The 17,082-nt window shown below is 38.0% G+C and overlaps 1 protein-coding gene across 5 annotated transcripts in view; it reads left to right on the top strand.

Moving 5' to 3' along the window:
• Window positions 1–17,082, top strand: part of ACBD6 (acyl-CoA binding domain containing 6) — a 200,548-nt gene that overhangs the window by 154,003 nt on the left and 29,463 nt on the right. For 3 of the 5 annotated variants that reach the window (XR_009695841.1, XM_061160853.1, XM_061160850.1), the window contains one exon: window positions 7,131–7,161. Coding sequence is in view for 4 of the 5 variants with exons in the window: in XM_061160853.1 (XP_061016836.1) it covers window positions 7,131–7,161 (31 nt within the window). In the remaining variant the exon portion in view is untranslated. Of the gene's footprint in view, window positions 1–5,489; window positions 5,613–7,130; window positions 7,162–17,082 lie in introns of all 5 variants that reach the window. The other 2 variants (XM_061160849.1, XM_061160848.1) reach the window with 1 other exon arrangement.

The raw sequence follows: 17,082 nt of genomic DNA, 5'->3' as shown, positions 1-17,082 counted from the left end.
ACATTTATTGAGTGCACATTTTATGCAGGACACCGTGATAGGCACTAGATGAAAGACATAGTACTTACATACGAGAAGTTTATTGTCTTAGTTTACAGTTTTAGATAAGCACATACAGTGTAAGCTATGTTGCTGTGGTAGAGAAGAGGGACCCTTGAAGAAAATGAACTGAGTCTTAACGATTGAGGGGATTTATTTTTCTTACAGGATTCCAGACTCATCTGAAAATTCTCCCACCACAAAATATCCAGGAATGCAGAATAAAATCCCTTCACTGACTTAATAGACATGAGTTTGAGCAAACTCCGGGAGACAGTAAAGGACAGCGAAGCTTGGCATGCTGCAGTCCATGGGGTCACAAAGAGTCGGACATGACTGAGCGACTGAATAACAAAAATGCACAGCAGAGCTTACAAAAAAGTAAAGTTGGTCTCCAAAGGCCAAAACAAACACAGCTAAGAAACAAAATAGTAAGCCTTAATTTTTTAATAAGCCCAAAGCTTCAAAAAGAAAGTCATAGGTTTAAACCAACAGCTGACTGTCCTGAAAGCAAGGATCTGACAGTCCCAGTACCTATGAGGTAGAAATCTCTCAAAAAATAGCAGCCACCATCAGGGAAAAGTAGACATTAAAAATCTACCCTCCAACAAAGAGCTGACATGAGAATTTTTCTTAGCCTACACACCAAGCCCAAGAGGGGAGGTGGGATGAGAAATAGGTTTGCCCTTTTAAAATTTACACTAAGTATTCAAAAATCCCCAAGCTAAGAACTCAACATAGGGCTCTCAGACTGATAATATTTCCCTGGTGACTGTCAGAAACAAAAGCAAAATCATTCTAGAGGGGCAGAATCTCAATTCAGGGTACAGAGCACAGAATTTTTCCCAGATAAAAACCCCACTTAAATTGAATTCACAGTCCAGAATTTATAAAGCACACAGGTAGTAATCAACAGTACATGGATCTCAGGCAGCACAAGTATCACATGTACCACCACCTGCCCCTCTCCCTGAGCTCAAATAAAAGAACTGCAGGGACCATACGTCTGCTTAAAAGGCTCAAATATGTCAAAGATGGATATTAAAGCATGAGAAAAGAGCAGGACCCTGTAAGGTTGGAGGACAGATTTCAAGCAGAGTGAAGTGCATTTATAGCTGTGAGTGTCCATATAGGTATTCTTACTGGGAATCAGAGGTCACAAAATTGGGAGGAAGATGACCAAGGCTTGGGTCATAAATAACCTTGTGTTCTGTGTTACTCAGGACTCCGCTTGCAAGTGACAAGAAGATCACTTTTGCCTCGGGAGTATTTTGTTGTTGGCTCACCTAACCAAGAAGGACAAGGACAGGCTTGGGATGATAAGAATCAGAGACTCTCATTTTTTCTGGACCTCTCATTGCTATTCTTTTCTTTGTGAATACTTCATTCTCACCTACCACACACCAGTTTTCTCCAAAAAGTGGAGAACAATGCCACTTTAGTTTTTGATCCACATCTTTTACTTTTTACTTTCTTTTTAAAAAAAGTATGCTAAGCTGTTTACAATAGCCAGGACATGGAAGCAACCTAGATGCCCGTCATCAGACAAATGGATAAGAAAGCTGTAGTACATATATACAATGGAATATTACTCAGCCATTAAAAAGAATGCATTTGAATCAGTTCTAATGAGGTGGATGAAACTGGAGCCTATTATACAGAGTGAAGTAAGTCAGAAAGAAAAACACCAATACAGTATACTAATGCATATATATGGAATTTAGAAAGATGGTAACAATGACCCTATATGCAAGACAGCAAAAGAGACACAGATGTAAAGAACAGTCTTTTGGACTCTGTGGAAGAAGGCAAGGGTGGGATGATTTGAGAGGGTAGCGCTGAAACGTGTATATTATCGTATGTGAAGTGGATTGCTGGTCCAGATTCAATGCATGAGACAGGGTGCTCAGGGCTGGTGCACTGGGATGACCCTGGGGGATGGGATGGGGAGGGAGGTGAGAGGGGGGTTCTAGATGGGGAACACATGTGCACCTGTGGCTGATTCATGTCGATGTATGGCAAAAACCACTACAATATCATAAAGTAATTAGCCTCCAATTAAGATAAATTAATTCTAAAAATTGTGCTAAGATATACATGATACAATTAACTAAGCATTTTTAAGTGTAAAGTCAGTGGTATTAAGTACTTTCACATTGTGCAACTGTCACTACTATCCATCTGCAGAATGTTTTCATGTGCTGCTGCTGCTAAGTCACTTCAGTTGTGTCAGATTCTGTGCGACCCCATAGACAGCAGCCCGCCCTGCTGAAACTCTGTATCCACTAGACAATAACTCCTCATTCCTCTCTCTCTGCAGCCCCTGGTAACCACTGTTCTATTTCTGTCTGTCTGAATTTTACTACTCCTAAGTAGTTCATACAACTGGAATAATACAATATTTACCCTTTTGTATCTGTCTTTATTCACTACACCACTTTCTTTTGACCAGGAAGAAAAAGACTTTCTCTGTACACATGCTTCTATCTTCTTGCTCTATTTTGAAAATCGTGAGAGAAGACTCTAATTGGTTTGGCTTGAGTGACATGCTTACTTCTAGACCAGAAGGATAATGGGTTGCTATGATGTGCTCAGCTCAGGAGGTTGCATGACCACCCTAGAATCTTCCCCAATTCTCTGTGTGTACATACCCTCTCAAAGAGCCCTTCCTTGTTCTTTTGATCTAAAATAGCATCTCACATCATCTAGACACTTTATTATGCTTTTTTTTTTTTGGGGGGGGGGACACTTATTACTGTCTATTACAGAAAAGATTTATTTGCTTATTACTTCCCCTACCACTTTGTAAGAGTTATAACATGAGGGACCTTCTCTCTCTTGCTCACCTCTGTGCTCACAATACCTGGAACAATGCCTGGATCATAGTAGGAGCTCAATAAACATTTTAAATTAATTCATTAGTTAGAGATTGAGGTGGAGATATAGATTTAGTACTCATTGGTAAAAGTGATTAAAAGAAATTAATTATGCTTCTACCTCTCTTGTGAAGAATTACAAATTGAATGAAATTGAACTCTTCATATATATTTATATGAACACAGTAACTAAACAAGGAACTTAACGCACAAATAGCAAGAAAGTTACACTTTTTAAAAATGGATAATTGTAGAACATATAACCTTGCATGATGGATGCATAGGTTAGAGTCTGGAAGTTTCAATAGATTAAACCCTTTCTGAAATTGTTTTCTGTTGGCAAGCATTTAAACTATAAATGTGAATGTATAAGTCCATCAGGTGTGTTTGCACGTAAATGTGAATGTATAAACCCATCAGGTGTGTGTACACAAACACACACACATACATTTTTACTGGTTAACTTCGGAAACTAGCAAAGCAGATACAAGTTTAAAGCCATAGTGGGCAATGCAGTTCTTTCAAAATTGCCCTTGGCTGTAGCCAGGTGAATCCAGATACTCAGGAACACAACTTCACACTGTCATGCCACCCCTCATTATCATCTCTTGGATCTTGTTTACTGTAGCTGCCTCAGCTCTCTTCCCCTACCTGTCATTAATCTCACAGGCAGGGCAAGGCAAAGAGGAACTAGGAGCAAAGCAGGGACTGTATTGAAAAATACAAGAAGGAAGTAGGCAAAAATAATCTCTTGTTCTTCTGACTTCATGGTGCTGCTGTCCATCTTTTACTCCCCTTAGAGTTTATTATTATCCTTACGATATATAATGAGCATCCCAAACATAAGCAGTGCTGCACCTCAGCTGAATCTACCCTACTCACCAGGTTCCTCAAAATTACATCTTTCATATCTCCTCCAACCTATCCACCCACATGTTACCGCCAAATCCAGTGAGAACTCCAATTTCTGGCAAGAAAACAGTTTAATCAAACTATATTGCCTAAAAGTTGTCTTCTACCCATCGGCTGTTATCCCTGCTGAACTTCTCTAGGTGTTAAGGAATTACTTTTTTCTAACTACCCATCTGAACCAGAAAATAAGCTCTCTGTGGCAGCTTTTTGCCTTTCTTCTTAGGAGATTAAATAGAACCACACCCAAAACCTTCTGGGAACCAACCCCCATATTCAATTTTTAGGAAATGGGAAAGGTAGATATGGTTTGTCTAAGAGTAGTTGATTTAAATCATAATACCAATCTGTCTCATTTACAATAATGGTTAATCATTTATTCTTAATTACCAGGGGCTCAAGAATGGCCATCCACATACTAAATGCCTATCAAATTAATCTAAATCCTACTTTTCACCTGTATATCATCCTGATTATGTGTTGCTCATGTAATGTGATCATGTGCCCTCAGCTTAAGAAATAGCACTGCTCAGATGGAAAGATATACCATGTTCTTGGATTGGAAGAATCAATATAGTCAAAATGATTATACTACTCAAGGCAATGTACAGATTCAATGCAATCTCTATCAAATTATCAATGGCATATTTCACAAAATTTTTAGAACCAAATTTTTTTAATTTGCATGGAAACACAAAGGCCCCCAAAAGCCAAAGCAATTCTGAGAAAGGAAAATGGAACTGGAAGAATCAGACTCCCTGACTTTCTATTACAAAGCTACAGTCATCAAGACAGTATAATATTGGCACAAAAACAAACATAGATCAATGGAACAGGATACAAAGTTCAGAAGTAAACCCACATACCTATGATCAATCTATGACAAAGGAGGCAAGACTATACAACAGCAAAGACACATTCTCTTCAATAAATGATGCTGGGGAAACTGGAAAGCTACATGTAAAACAATTAAATTAGAATATTCTCTAACACCATACACAAAAATAAACTCAAAATGGATTAAAGACCTAAATATAAGACCAGATACTATAAAACGCTTAGAAGAAAACATAGGAAGAACACTCTTTGACATAAATCACAGCAGTACCTTTATAGGTCCACCTCCCAGAGTAATGAAAATAAAAAGCAAAAATAAACAAATGGAACCTAATTAAACTAAAAAACTTCTGCACAGCAAAGGAAATCATAAAGAAAACAAAAAAAGACAACCCACAGGATGGGAGAAAATATTTGCAAACGAAGCAACTTACAAAGGATCAATCTCCAAAATATACAAGCAGTTCATGTAACTCAGTATCAAAAACAAAACCAAAAACAACCAATTGAAAAATGGGCAAATGATCTAAATAGACATTTCTCTAAGAAAGAGCTATGGATGTCTAAAAACACATGAAGAAATACTGAATGTTGCCAATTAGTAGAGAAAATCAAAACTAGAGAGGTATCACCTCATACAGGTCAGAATGCATATGTGTGTGCTCAGTTATGTCCAACTCTGTGACTCTATGGATTGTAACCCACCAGGCTCGTCTATTCATAGGATTCTCCAGGCAGGAATACTGGAGTGAGTTGCCGTTTCCTCCTCCAAGGGATCTTCCTGACCAGGGATTGAACCTGTGTCTCCTGTGTCTCCTGAATTGGCAGGCTGATTCTTTACCACTGAGCCACCTGGGAAGCCCACCAGTCAGAATGGCCACCATCAAAAAATCTACAAATAATAAATCCTGGAGAGGATGCAGAGGAAAAGACAACATTCCTACACTGTTGGTGAGAATGTACATTGATACAACTACTATTTGGAGAACGGAGCCTCCTAGGTGGCCCTGGTGGTAGAGAGGCTGCCTGCCAATGCAGGAAACACAAGAGACATGGGTTCAACCTCTGGGTCAAGAAGATCCCCTGGAGTAGGAAGTGGTGGACAGAGGAGCCTGGCAGGCTACAACCATGGGGTCCCTAAGTCAGACATAACTGAGCACAATATAGAGAAGAGCATGGAGGTTCCTTTCAATACTAAAAAGGGAGCAACGATATGATCTAGCAATTCCACTCCTGACCATATATCCAGAGAAAACCACAATTCAAAAAGATACATGCACCCCAATGTTCACTGCAGCACTACTCACAATAGCTAAGACACGGAAGCAAACTAAATGTCCATTGACAGAGGAATGGATAAAGAAGATGTGATATATATGTACAGTGGAATATTACTGAGACATAAAAAAAGAATGAAATAACACCATTTGCAGCAGCGTGGATGGACCTAGACATTATCATACTGGATGAAGTCAGAGACAAAAATCATATGATATCACTTATATGTGGAATCTAGAAAACTTATACAAATGAATTTATTTATAAAACAGAACAGACTCAGACTTTGAAAACAAACTTAATGGTTACCAAAGAGAAGAGATTGGAGGAGGGATCAAGTAGGAGTTTGGGGATTAACATATACATCCTACTATATATAAAACAGATAACCAACAAGGACCTATTGTATGTACAGAGAACTGCTTAATGTTCTATAATAACCTATGGGAAAAGGATCTGAAAAATAGACATATGTATAACTGAATCACTTTGCTGTACAGCTGAAACTAACATTGTAAATCAACTGTACTCCAATGTAAAATAAAAATTGAATTAAAAAGAAATAGCATCATGAAAAAGTACTCATCAATAATTAGTTTATATAGTTAAAATATTTTTATTTTAAAGGAATAAAAATTTAACTGAACAGTTGGATTTTCCTGAGTGTGTGTGGGAATTTTTGACTTAACAACTTGTAGAGACTTTGTGTTCCTTGAAATCACATTTTTGTATGATATTTAATATGATTAGGAAACTTTATGTTATAAGCCTGGAATCTGAATCTTTGAAAATGGGTTAAAAAGCTACTAATTCTTACTATAAATCATAGACTTCTTAGATAGATTTTGGGAATGTACTTTAAAAAATTATAATACTGGCCGTGATAAATGGCCGTTTTTCTGCCACTAATTGGGTAATCAAACTGTCACATTTTAAAGGATTCCCTTTGGTTTAATATCTGCAGATCTAGTCATCCTGTCACTCTGTGGCTGCTGCAGTGCACAAGTTACCATTCAACCTTCTCCTTTTCTCCAAGATGGAGAGTTTGGTCGAGGTTACTGTGAGGCTCAAAGAACTGGCTTCTTTTCCTGTAGCCAGTAAACCTATGGAACTTTGGTATATCAGATATTTGCTATAGCTTATATACTTTCATACTTTTGCAATAACTTAGATTCTTTGTTTCTTTTATAGGACAATGAAGGTCAAACAGCTCTACATTATGGTAAGATGTTTTTAAATTATTACTAATTATATTTGACTTTATTTGCTTATCTCAGCTTTGTCCAGCCCTACATTGTGCTTGGAAAAATGCCAACCACTAGCAGAACTACAATAACTTTATGTTTAAAAAACAGATTAATAACCTCTAAGGTTGTATATTAAAATTCTTATGGACACATTCATAGTGAATTGAGCATTTCTACACAGTCAACAGAAATGAAGGTTCCTCCAATCCCCTTTTGAAACTTCATTATTTCATTCCTGTTATTATCAGTGACAACTAAGATTCTAATCATTGTTACTTAGGAGCTAGAATCTCTCCTGTAAGAAATACTTTCTTGATGTGATTGAAGTGAAGAAAAATAGACTTGATTTTTTAATTTATTTCTTCTATTAACTGATTAGCCTCGTGAAGTAATTTTCACTTAATCTGTAAAATAGAGGATCATCTGTAAAATGGAAGTAATATGGCTCTTAAGGGGCTACTGGGTAATTTCAGTGAGGTAAGAGATAATAAAGTACTTTGAAAACTGTGACGTACTAGAAAAAGTGTTGTTACTTTTATTCTATTTGGATATGAACATGGTTGAATAAGGGCTTCCCAGGTGGGTCAGTGGGTAAAGAATCCTCCTGCAATGCAGGAAATGTGGGTTTGATCCCTGGGTCGGGAAGATCCTCTAGCGGAGGGAATGGGAACCCACTTCAGTATTCTTGCCTGGAGAATCTCATGAACAGAGGAGCCTGGCGGGCTACAGTCCATAGGGTCTCAAAGAGTTGGATGTGACTGAGCGTGCACATGCACACACACACACAGTTTGAATAAAAGACAGCCATCAATATTTAAACTAGAATATATCAAGAACATCTCCCAGTCAATGAGAAACAATCAAATGGAAAAAAGAGACTCCAAAAAACAGATAGCTCACAAATGAGAAGAATCAAATAACCAATAAACGAGATACTCACCCTCACCAATAACTTCCAAGAACTATGAATAGTCTGAGATCATATACAACTTGAACTCTTACCAGTTAGCCTGATGCAGTTTTATGGATGCTGGCAAAAGACACAAAACTCATGGATCAGAGACAAAAAGACTATTGTTCACAGCACAGTAAGCAGCATGAGGTTCATGTTTGTGTCATTTCCCCTTGAATCCCATGGGACCTACAAAGAGAAGCCCCAGCAGATCTTGGACACATGGTGTCATAGCTTAGAAATCCTAAGTTAGGGAACTCTAGTCTTTTATAATAAGCTGCCAGCAGACCTGCCCAACCTTTACCCTGGAGAACACATGTCTTTATTATACTGGACAATAAACCAACCTGCCTTCTCTTCTAGAAGGAAGCAGTACCTCTGTTGACAAAGGTCATTCACTATATTAACATCTTTTGAAAGATAGTCTAGCATAAAAGCTATCTTTACCTCTGGTCACACGATGTACAGAAAAATGAGAATCCCTTGGAGAAATGTCTCCCAACAATAATTAGGGGATGCAGATTAAAACATTTAGATATAACTTCTGGGTTTGATCCCTGGGTCGGGAAGATCCCCTAGAGAAGGAAATGGCAACCTACTCCAGTACTCTTGCCTAGAAAATTCCATGGATGGAGGAGCCTGGTAGGCTACACTCCATGGGATCGCAAAGAGTCAGACACGACTGAGCAACTTGACTGGTTCACACAGATTGGCAACATGTAAATATGTGCACCAGGGCTTCCCCAGTGGCTCAGCAGTAAAGAACCCGCCTGCAATGCAGGAGCCACAGGAGATGCAGGTTCGATCCCTGGGTCGGGAAGATCCCCTGGAGGAGGGCATGGCAACCCACTCCAGTATCCTTGCATGGAGAATCCCATGGACAGAGGAGCCTGGTGGGCTACAGTCCATGGGGTCTCAAAGAGTCGAACACGACTAAAGCGACTTAGCATACACATAGCATGCACACAACATGTGCAAAGAATAGAACTGGGATGTGGAGGAACAAGAACTCTCATATACTGCTATTGGGAACATCAACTATTACATCACTTTGGAGGTGAATTTGACAAAAATCTAGTGAAGTTGAAGCTACTGGTACACATACCCTACAACCTGGCAATTTCACTTCTAGTATATTCCCTGGAAATACTCCCCAACATGTGTATAATGAAACATAATTAAGAACATGTACTGCAGCGTTACTTGTAATAGCCCAAAATTTGTTTTATTAGCCGTTATATTCTTCTGTTTCTGTACTTAAAATAGTTAAGTTGCATATATATATACACACACACACACACACACATATATCCATACATGTACATTTTATGTTACTAAATACCTTTGGAAGGTGTGCCCATCATAGTATTCAAGAAATCTCATGGCTCCTTTCTATAAACAGCCCTCTGAAATAGTTATTGTTTTCTCCAATTTATAAATGAGGAAATCAAAACTCAAGAAGTTAGTAAACTTACCTAACAGAGCCAGAAATTCAAACCCATTATCTCTAAATTTACCAGGGAAGGAGAGAAAAACAAATGCCTTCCCCACCCACTTTCCACAGTGCTCACATATCTCATTCTGCAAACATGTTCATATAAGTCTGTCATATAGCTCCTCTAACATCACCAAATCCTGCTACTCTGAACTCTGATTTTCAATCTAGGAAAAAATTTTTCTCAGCTTCCTTCTTACCTGTTTGAACCAGGCATTAAGTCAGACACTCCAACAGTAGTTGTGAGGCCTTCAGCAAAAAATTCGGAGCTGTGCCTTATTCCTGATGCCTGGCTTCAAGAAGCAAACTGACTTTTATTTCAAAATACGTGCCATAAGGTCCAGAGTGCACCGCTCTGCTTAAAAAGACAACTCCACCAATGCAACCTCCTTTGAGAAGGAGGGAGTTCCACACACTAAAATTCTTTTAAAAGTGTGTTGCATAAGCAGTGTCAGTGGATTCGTGGGACTTCATTGGAACTGTTATGAATATGCTTGAGGTTCATCAGCTTTCAGTGAGCCATTCAAGGGCTGCATTAGGGTCTGGGGACCATGGTGACTGACAACTCAAAGTGCAGGTGTGAAGGGACCACTCAGCTTCCTAGTGAAGCGAAACAGAACTGCTTAGAACACAAGATCTGCTTATCAGGAGCAGAAGGAAGGAAACACTTCATCTAAGAAGAAAAAGATATTGTGTTAATTTTATCGGAGATTGATCATATTGTTAAGTGCTCATATCATTAGTGTTAGTCTCTCAGTTGTGTCCAACTCGTTGCAACCCAATGGACTGTAGCCTGCCAGGCTCCTCTGTCCATGGGATTCTCCAGGCAAAAACACTGGAATGGATTGCCGTTCCCTTCTCCAGAGGATCTTCCTGACCCAGAGATTGAACCCAGCTCTTCTGCATTGCAGGCAGATTCTTTACCCTCTGAGCTACAGGGAAGTGCCGTTAAATGCTCTGTTAATCCTCAGCTGGAAACAAAACTGTCCTTGGAACAATATCCTACTCCTTCTAAACTCCTCATATGTGGAAAATGTGTTTTAGTTTCTCTCTTCTTAAACAAGTTTCATTGGATCAAAAATGTAAAGTGAGAGACTGAATCAGATGCAGGGAGCTCAAATCCAATGCTCTGTGACTACCTAGAGGGGTGGGATGGGGTGGGAGGTGGGAGGGAGGCTCAGGTGGGAAGGGACATACATATACCTATAGCTGATTTATGTTGAAATAGGGGAGAAACCAACACAATATTTTAAAACAGTTGTCCTCTAATTCAAAATAGTTAACAAAAACCTTTTAAAAAAACTACTCTTTAGTTTATACATACACAAGTTTAGGAAATGTGTGGCATGCCTAAAAAGAAAGCAGATTATTAGCTCTTATTTCCATCCCCTCAATCCTTCTTTCATTCAGTAGACATTTTTTAATGCCTTCTCTGTGGCATGTGTTGTGTTTTCCTTTCATTTCTCCATCCAGAAACTGTAGAAACAGTTACACCAGACTAAATATGCCCTTGAGAATGTAGATGAGTCATTCTGTCATCCATAGTTAACCATTAGGGGTAAATGCCTTTACCGATGTGAGAATGTGTCCATTTAATTTTATATGTGTAAACTTCATTTCTGAATAGTAAAAGGGTTGACATTATTCGAAGGTCTTTCTGACTGGCTTCAAAATAAGCTGTATTTTCTTTTTGTTCTGATACGAAAAAAATCTCTAAGATATATTGTTAAGTGAAAGGAGTAAAGGGAAGAACAGTATGTATACTGTGCTGCCATGAATATATCTGTACATATTTGCTAGTAAATGAAAGATACACAAAAGTGAATGTTGATTGCTTAAGGGAGGAAGTGCGGAGCTCGCATACAAGCACAGAATAGAAGTATTTTCCTATAAACCTTTTAATGACTTCTATATTTGGAACCATGTACATATATATTACCTATTTGAAAAATAAATTTAAATGATTTAAAATCTAAATATTATATAGGCTCTATTAGTATTGTAAACACCACTTAACTTCTTAGTTGTAATTGATTCATTCAGATATTTAATGAGCATCAACTATTTGCTGGATAAATATATGAAAATGTCCCTGGACATTGGGTGTCCTTCACCTCCCACCCTAAATAAATAAGGACCTGGTAACCATAGTGGTAGTGTGTGAGTCAACACTGTATCTAGTCTGGGGAAACTGTGGGCTTGGATTTCAGTGCCAGCAAACCCTGGAAATGATCTTTCATGAGGAATGGGAAGTTGGAACTGAGACCCTGCACATAAACCAAGACCCTCTAAGGACTGCATCCCCAGTAGGAAGAAAAAAAAATTAGCTTAGAAAAAGTTGACCAACTAGTGTAAGGAAGGACAACAAGGTTATCTGCCACAGACCAGAATCTGGGTGGGGGAAAAAAAAAAAAAAAGCCCCATCTCAAGCAAGTTTGGGGTTTAAATTTATATTGATTGTTTCGGAAATTCTCGTGTTGAGAAATTAACATAGTAAGTGCACTCAGCTGGTTACCCCTAAAGGGCCTGGCAGAAGCAAATGCTAAACTTCTCTCCCTTAACTAAGACAGCACAAAATTCCTACAGAAAGAAGTTCTGCTGAAAATGAGCTCACAGTCCAAACTTACAGAATACACTTGAGTGAATGTCAACAGGCACAGTAAACCACAGGATTAGACTTTAAGGAATTTAAGTAAAACTACTGGATAGAAATTATTAGAAAAAAATGTGTGTAAAATCAAAGATTCAAAAACACAAGAACAAGACTCTCCAAAAGAAGAACAAGGGAATTTCAAAGAGAATCAAATAGAATTTCAATAAATGAAAAGTTACAGAAATCTTACAATATGAATAGGTTAAAGTGCAGAATTGGCACAAATTTAAAAAAAAAAACAACTATGGTGAACTGAAAGGTAGTTCTAAAAGACACTGCAGAAAGAGAACAAAATGGAATTGCAAAAGAAACACTGAGTGTAAAATGATGAATCTCACAAACATACTGAGTTCAGGATGCCAGAAACAAAAGAAGTATGTACTGTATGCTTCCATTTATATGAAGATCAAAAACAGGAAGAACTCATCTCCAGCATTAGCACACAGGATATTGGTCACCTTGGGAAACTGGGTAGGTAGCATTTGAAAGGGTTGAACAGGGTGAGAGTGCTTCTGAGATTCTAATAATGATCTGACTCTTGATCTGTGTGCCAGTTAGTTACATGGATAAATTCATCTTAAAGTTTTTGATTTTGGTACTCTTTTGTATGTGTTTTATACTCAAATAAAGCTTACACACACACACACATTCAAACCTTGACAGATAAGATGGTAGTGTTACCCTTTTCATACATACAACCTCTTAATGTTTCCAACAGATGCCTTAGCTAGGCCCTGTTTTCCTACATTTGCAGATAAAAAACTGAAGTCCAGAGAGGTGAAGTGACCTTGACAAGGTAACATGTTGTAGGTGGTAGGGCCAAAATACTTGTCCAGGTCTTCTAATTCTACTTCCAGTCTTCTTTTCATAACTCCATAAATAATTATAGTCCTAGTATCCTTTTAAAGCACACATAATTTTTTGGAAGATAATCTTTTATAGAAATAAATGAAAATCTTCTATCGTTGGTCAACCTGATCAGTGGGTCAGGCTGTTTTTCAAGACTGTACTTGTGAGTAAACACACACATATATATTCATTTATGTGCCTTTATATTCCTATTTCTGTTCACTAAGAGTTTAGATAACCATAAAAATTATTATTCCTTGATTTAGGAATCCTACCCAAGATTGATCTAGTAAAATGATCTTTTTCTCTCATATTATTGTAGAAATAACAAGACAAATACCATATATGTTATAATCAAGATAATTAAACACTCAAATAGTATTAGAGGTTTTGGCATTACAAATATATAAAACTAAAATATTCTGATAATTCAGGAATATTTCATGAAATTAATACTTTAAAGGTGCGATTTAATTTTTAATTTAGATTTTCTTACTAGGTCACTACACTTCTGCCCAATATTAAGACTGTCAAAACAGAGTTTGCTTGTAATAATAATGTTAATACTTACAATTTATTAAGCACCTACTATATATGCCAGATAAAATCTGCTTAGCATATTTTATCCATTTAGTCACTTAATATTATTGAATTTTTTTATTTAATAGACATTCAATAGCTATTGTTGATTTTATTTTAGGACCCCTAACCTGTTGTTAGAACTTTCATAACACTCTAAGTATGGTTAAATCCAGTGATTGCACACAATGTTAGGGATGTCTTGGGGGCTTAGCTATCATTTTTTATGAATTACAGTTTGGCTTGACAGCTGTCCTTGTGTTGACAGCTCTTCTGATTATAGCAGTTGTCAAACTCCATCCTTAAGCAGGTTGTAAATCCTGCCTTCTTCCAATTAAAACTGGGTCAGAGCCAATGGCGGGTTAACTAGAGGCCAGTGTTCTACTACTGTATGTCCTTACTGGTTTGTTCAAAATGCATTTTGCATAGTGGCATACTAAACCTTCATTTGCCTTCGTTTTATTTTGGTGTTTTTGAACTTTCAGGTATCTGTCCTCCTGTTATTTTGTGATTAAACATGGTCTTTGCTAAGGAGTGTATTAGTATAAGTGTGGTCTTCCTTGTAAATGGCCTGTTGGTCCTCTCCTCCTCCCACTCCACTGGGAATACTAACATCATTGCATCTGTGTCTCCCAGGGGAAATCAAGGCTTTTCCTAGCACGTGCAGTCATGTGATTTCAGAGTGGGCAGGCTTTGTATCCTCATGAGCCCTCGATCTTCCACGTAAAGCACCATCTGTTCTGTTCCTTGCACGCTGTTACAGGGCAGTGGGAGGAGGCATTAGAGTGAAAATAAATAAAATAAAAAAAGAAAGAAATTCATCATCAAAACCCTGAGGATTAATGGAGTCAGAAGGCTCACTGCTCTGAATGAAAATTCATCTTCACCTGTGCCAGTGTCAGGGCTGCCTCCATGGCACTTGACAAATAGAGGTTCCCAGGGTACCATAAATCCAGCAGCTATTCTAATCCCTATAGACTAGCTCAAGCCTTTACGAGATGAGCTTACAACTGTTTTTGTATTTTGCAGCACACTGTAGGCACTAGTATCCCCTCAATAATTTGGTAAAACATTAGCACCCCTTCCTTCTCATCTCCCTCTCATCTTCTTTGTCTTTGTCCATTTTGAGACGGTGAGCAGCTCACATGTTTCTGAAAGACGACTCTGCCTTGTGAATTGTGCTTCACCGAAGATGCCAAAGGCAGAGAAGTCAATTAACTAATGAATTTTGAACAAATACTAATCCCCAATACTGTGTTAGATGAAGAGGAGAATATAGAAAAGCATACAATCAAGTAGCTCACCATCTAATTGGGAGCACAGAGCATATAATTTCAAAAGCTGTTTGTTGGGCACCTCTACATGCAGGAGGTTGTGTGCTAAATGTAAACATCATTGATGCCTATCAACAGTGACTCTCCAAGAGGTACTACAAGTGCCTTCTTCATTCCAGGGTAAGATTCATTTGTGTGTTTTCTTCTTGTCCTTTAAATCAATCTTTCTCCTCTTGTCCTTTATTTTTTTCTTCCTACTGCAACTTCGTGACTGCTTATGCTTTTGTACCAGTCTTTGCATAAACCCCAGGAATTTGTTAATAGAACTCCTTTCCTTGCGGGTAACATATCCCTTACTCTGAAGTTACTGTTTTGTAACCCTTAAATTCCAAATTTAAATCTCACTTCATAGCTACAGTTGAGCTAAAATTTCATTTACGTGTGTTGGGTTAGAGGATTGTTATACAAACCAGTTAAGCCTTTTTTTCTCAGTTGGTTAGCTGTAATTCTCTGTATGTAAAACAGTTTTAAGCTCCATTTCTGGGTTGGTACTCACAACTTGTGTCATACTGCTGGAAAAGTCACATCATCATACAGGTTGTGTGAAATTAATGCCCCTTTGCCTGACATAGCCAGCTTAGTGTCTTCAGCCATAGTCCACATCTACTGAGCCTTGATCTTTATGCTTAGCAGTCTCAAGTATTGGGTTAGATTTGAGCTCAAGCGTGATCTGACAGACCATGGTAGTTATTACCCTGTATTACAGATTTATACACTGGGAAATTTATTCCTCTGATACTGCTTTAAAAGTTCCAATTTTAAAACCTAACCAAGTGTTTCTCACAATGAGTTGAGAGTGATAGCTGCAGCAAAAAGGTTAAATGATTATTCCTTAAAATATAAATGTCATGTAGCTAGTTCTGTGCAGGATAAATATCCTCTTTCACAGTTCCCTGATATTAGGCAATGTGTCTTTAACTTTGTTTTATTTTCTAAGAGACTATCTTCCATTGGAATCTAACTTGGTATATACAGTGTTTCATGGTAAAAAAAAAACCTTTCAAAAATGTAAAATGAAAATGTTCATTTGGGGAGATAATTTTAAACTCTCAAAGTAATATTATAATCCTGAACACTTTATTGATAAAGATATTCTGTCTCTGCCTTCCTCCCTGTCTGAAGCATATCCCCAAAGATGATCTCAACCCATTAACACGTGTCCCAGGATTAGAATAGGCAAATTGGCCTTTCTGTACCTTTTTCTCCTGGACCTCCCAAGTTGCACAGTGGTAAAAAATCCGCCTGCCAATGGTTCAGTCTCTGGGTCAGGAAATGGCATCCTGCTCCAGTATCCTTGCCTGGAAAATTCCATGGACAGAAGAGCCTGGCAGGCTACAATCCATAGGGTCACAAAGTTGGACATGACTTAGTACACACACACCTTTTTCTCCTACTCTCTATTCATTTATTCAAATAGTAATTTAATATTTGTAATTCTAGTCATCTAGAATTTGTAATTTGTAGTGGTTTTTTTTTTGTAATTCTAGTAGGCATCTAAGAATTCCCAATGAAGGCAGAGAGATAGGGTTCCCAAGTGGTCTGACTTTAGCTTAGAAAAATTTCTGTCTTCCATTTCTATTCCCTTGGAACCATCCCTGAGTCTGTGCTATTATGGATTAGAGTTTGGTACCTACGTTTTCAGGATGGATAATACAAAGAATCACCAAAGCTCTCCCAGACTTATAACAACCTGGTTTCAGCTGTTGGCTCCGTGCCCACTTCCACAGGTTCCTTATAACCAAGGAACCCTGAAGCACCCACCAGGGGAGAGAAGACACCTATCAAGGGAGCCATGCAAACCTCTTTATCTGAGTACCAACAAAGAGCAAAAGAAGAAATGTCCCTAGTAAATCATTTAAAACCAAACTCCCGGAAAGTTCTGCTTCCACTTAAGATAAAGAAAATAGCAACAGAATATTGCTCCCACACTAACAAAAATAAAATGCTAAATAATCTGCAAAATTTTACTTTTTAAAAAAACCATCAGATAGCAGAAGTTGCATGTCAGCAAAGCAAGCCAGATTCCAAAGAATG

The sequence above is a fragment of the Dama dama genome, chromosome 14, assembly GCF_033118175.1.
Source record: "Dama dama isolate Ldn47 chromosome 14, ASM3311817v1, whole genome shotgun sequence".
NCBI classification, from domain to species: domain Eukaryota; kingdom Metazoa; phylum Chordata; class Mammalia; order Artiodactyla; family Cervidae; genus Dama; species Dama dama.
Note: the sequence above shows the minus strand (reverse complement) of the source record. Positions and strands in the feature narration are given on the sequence as shown.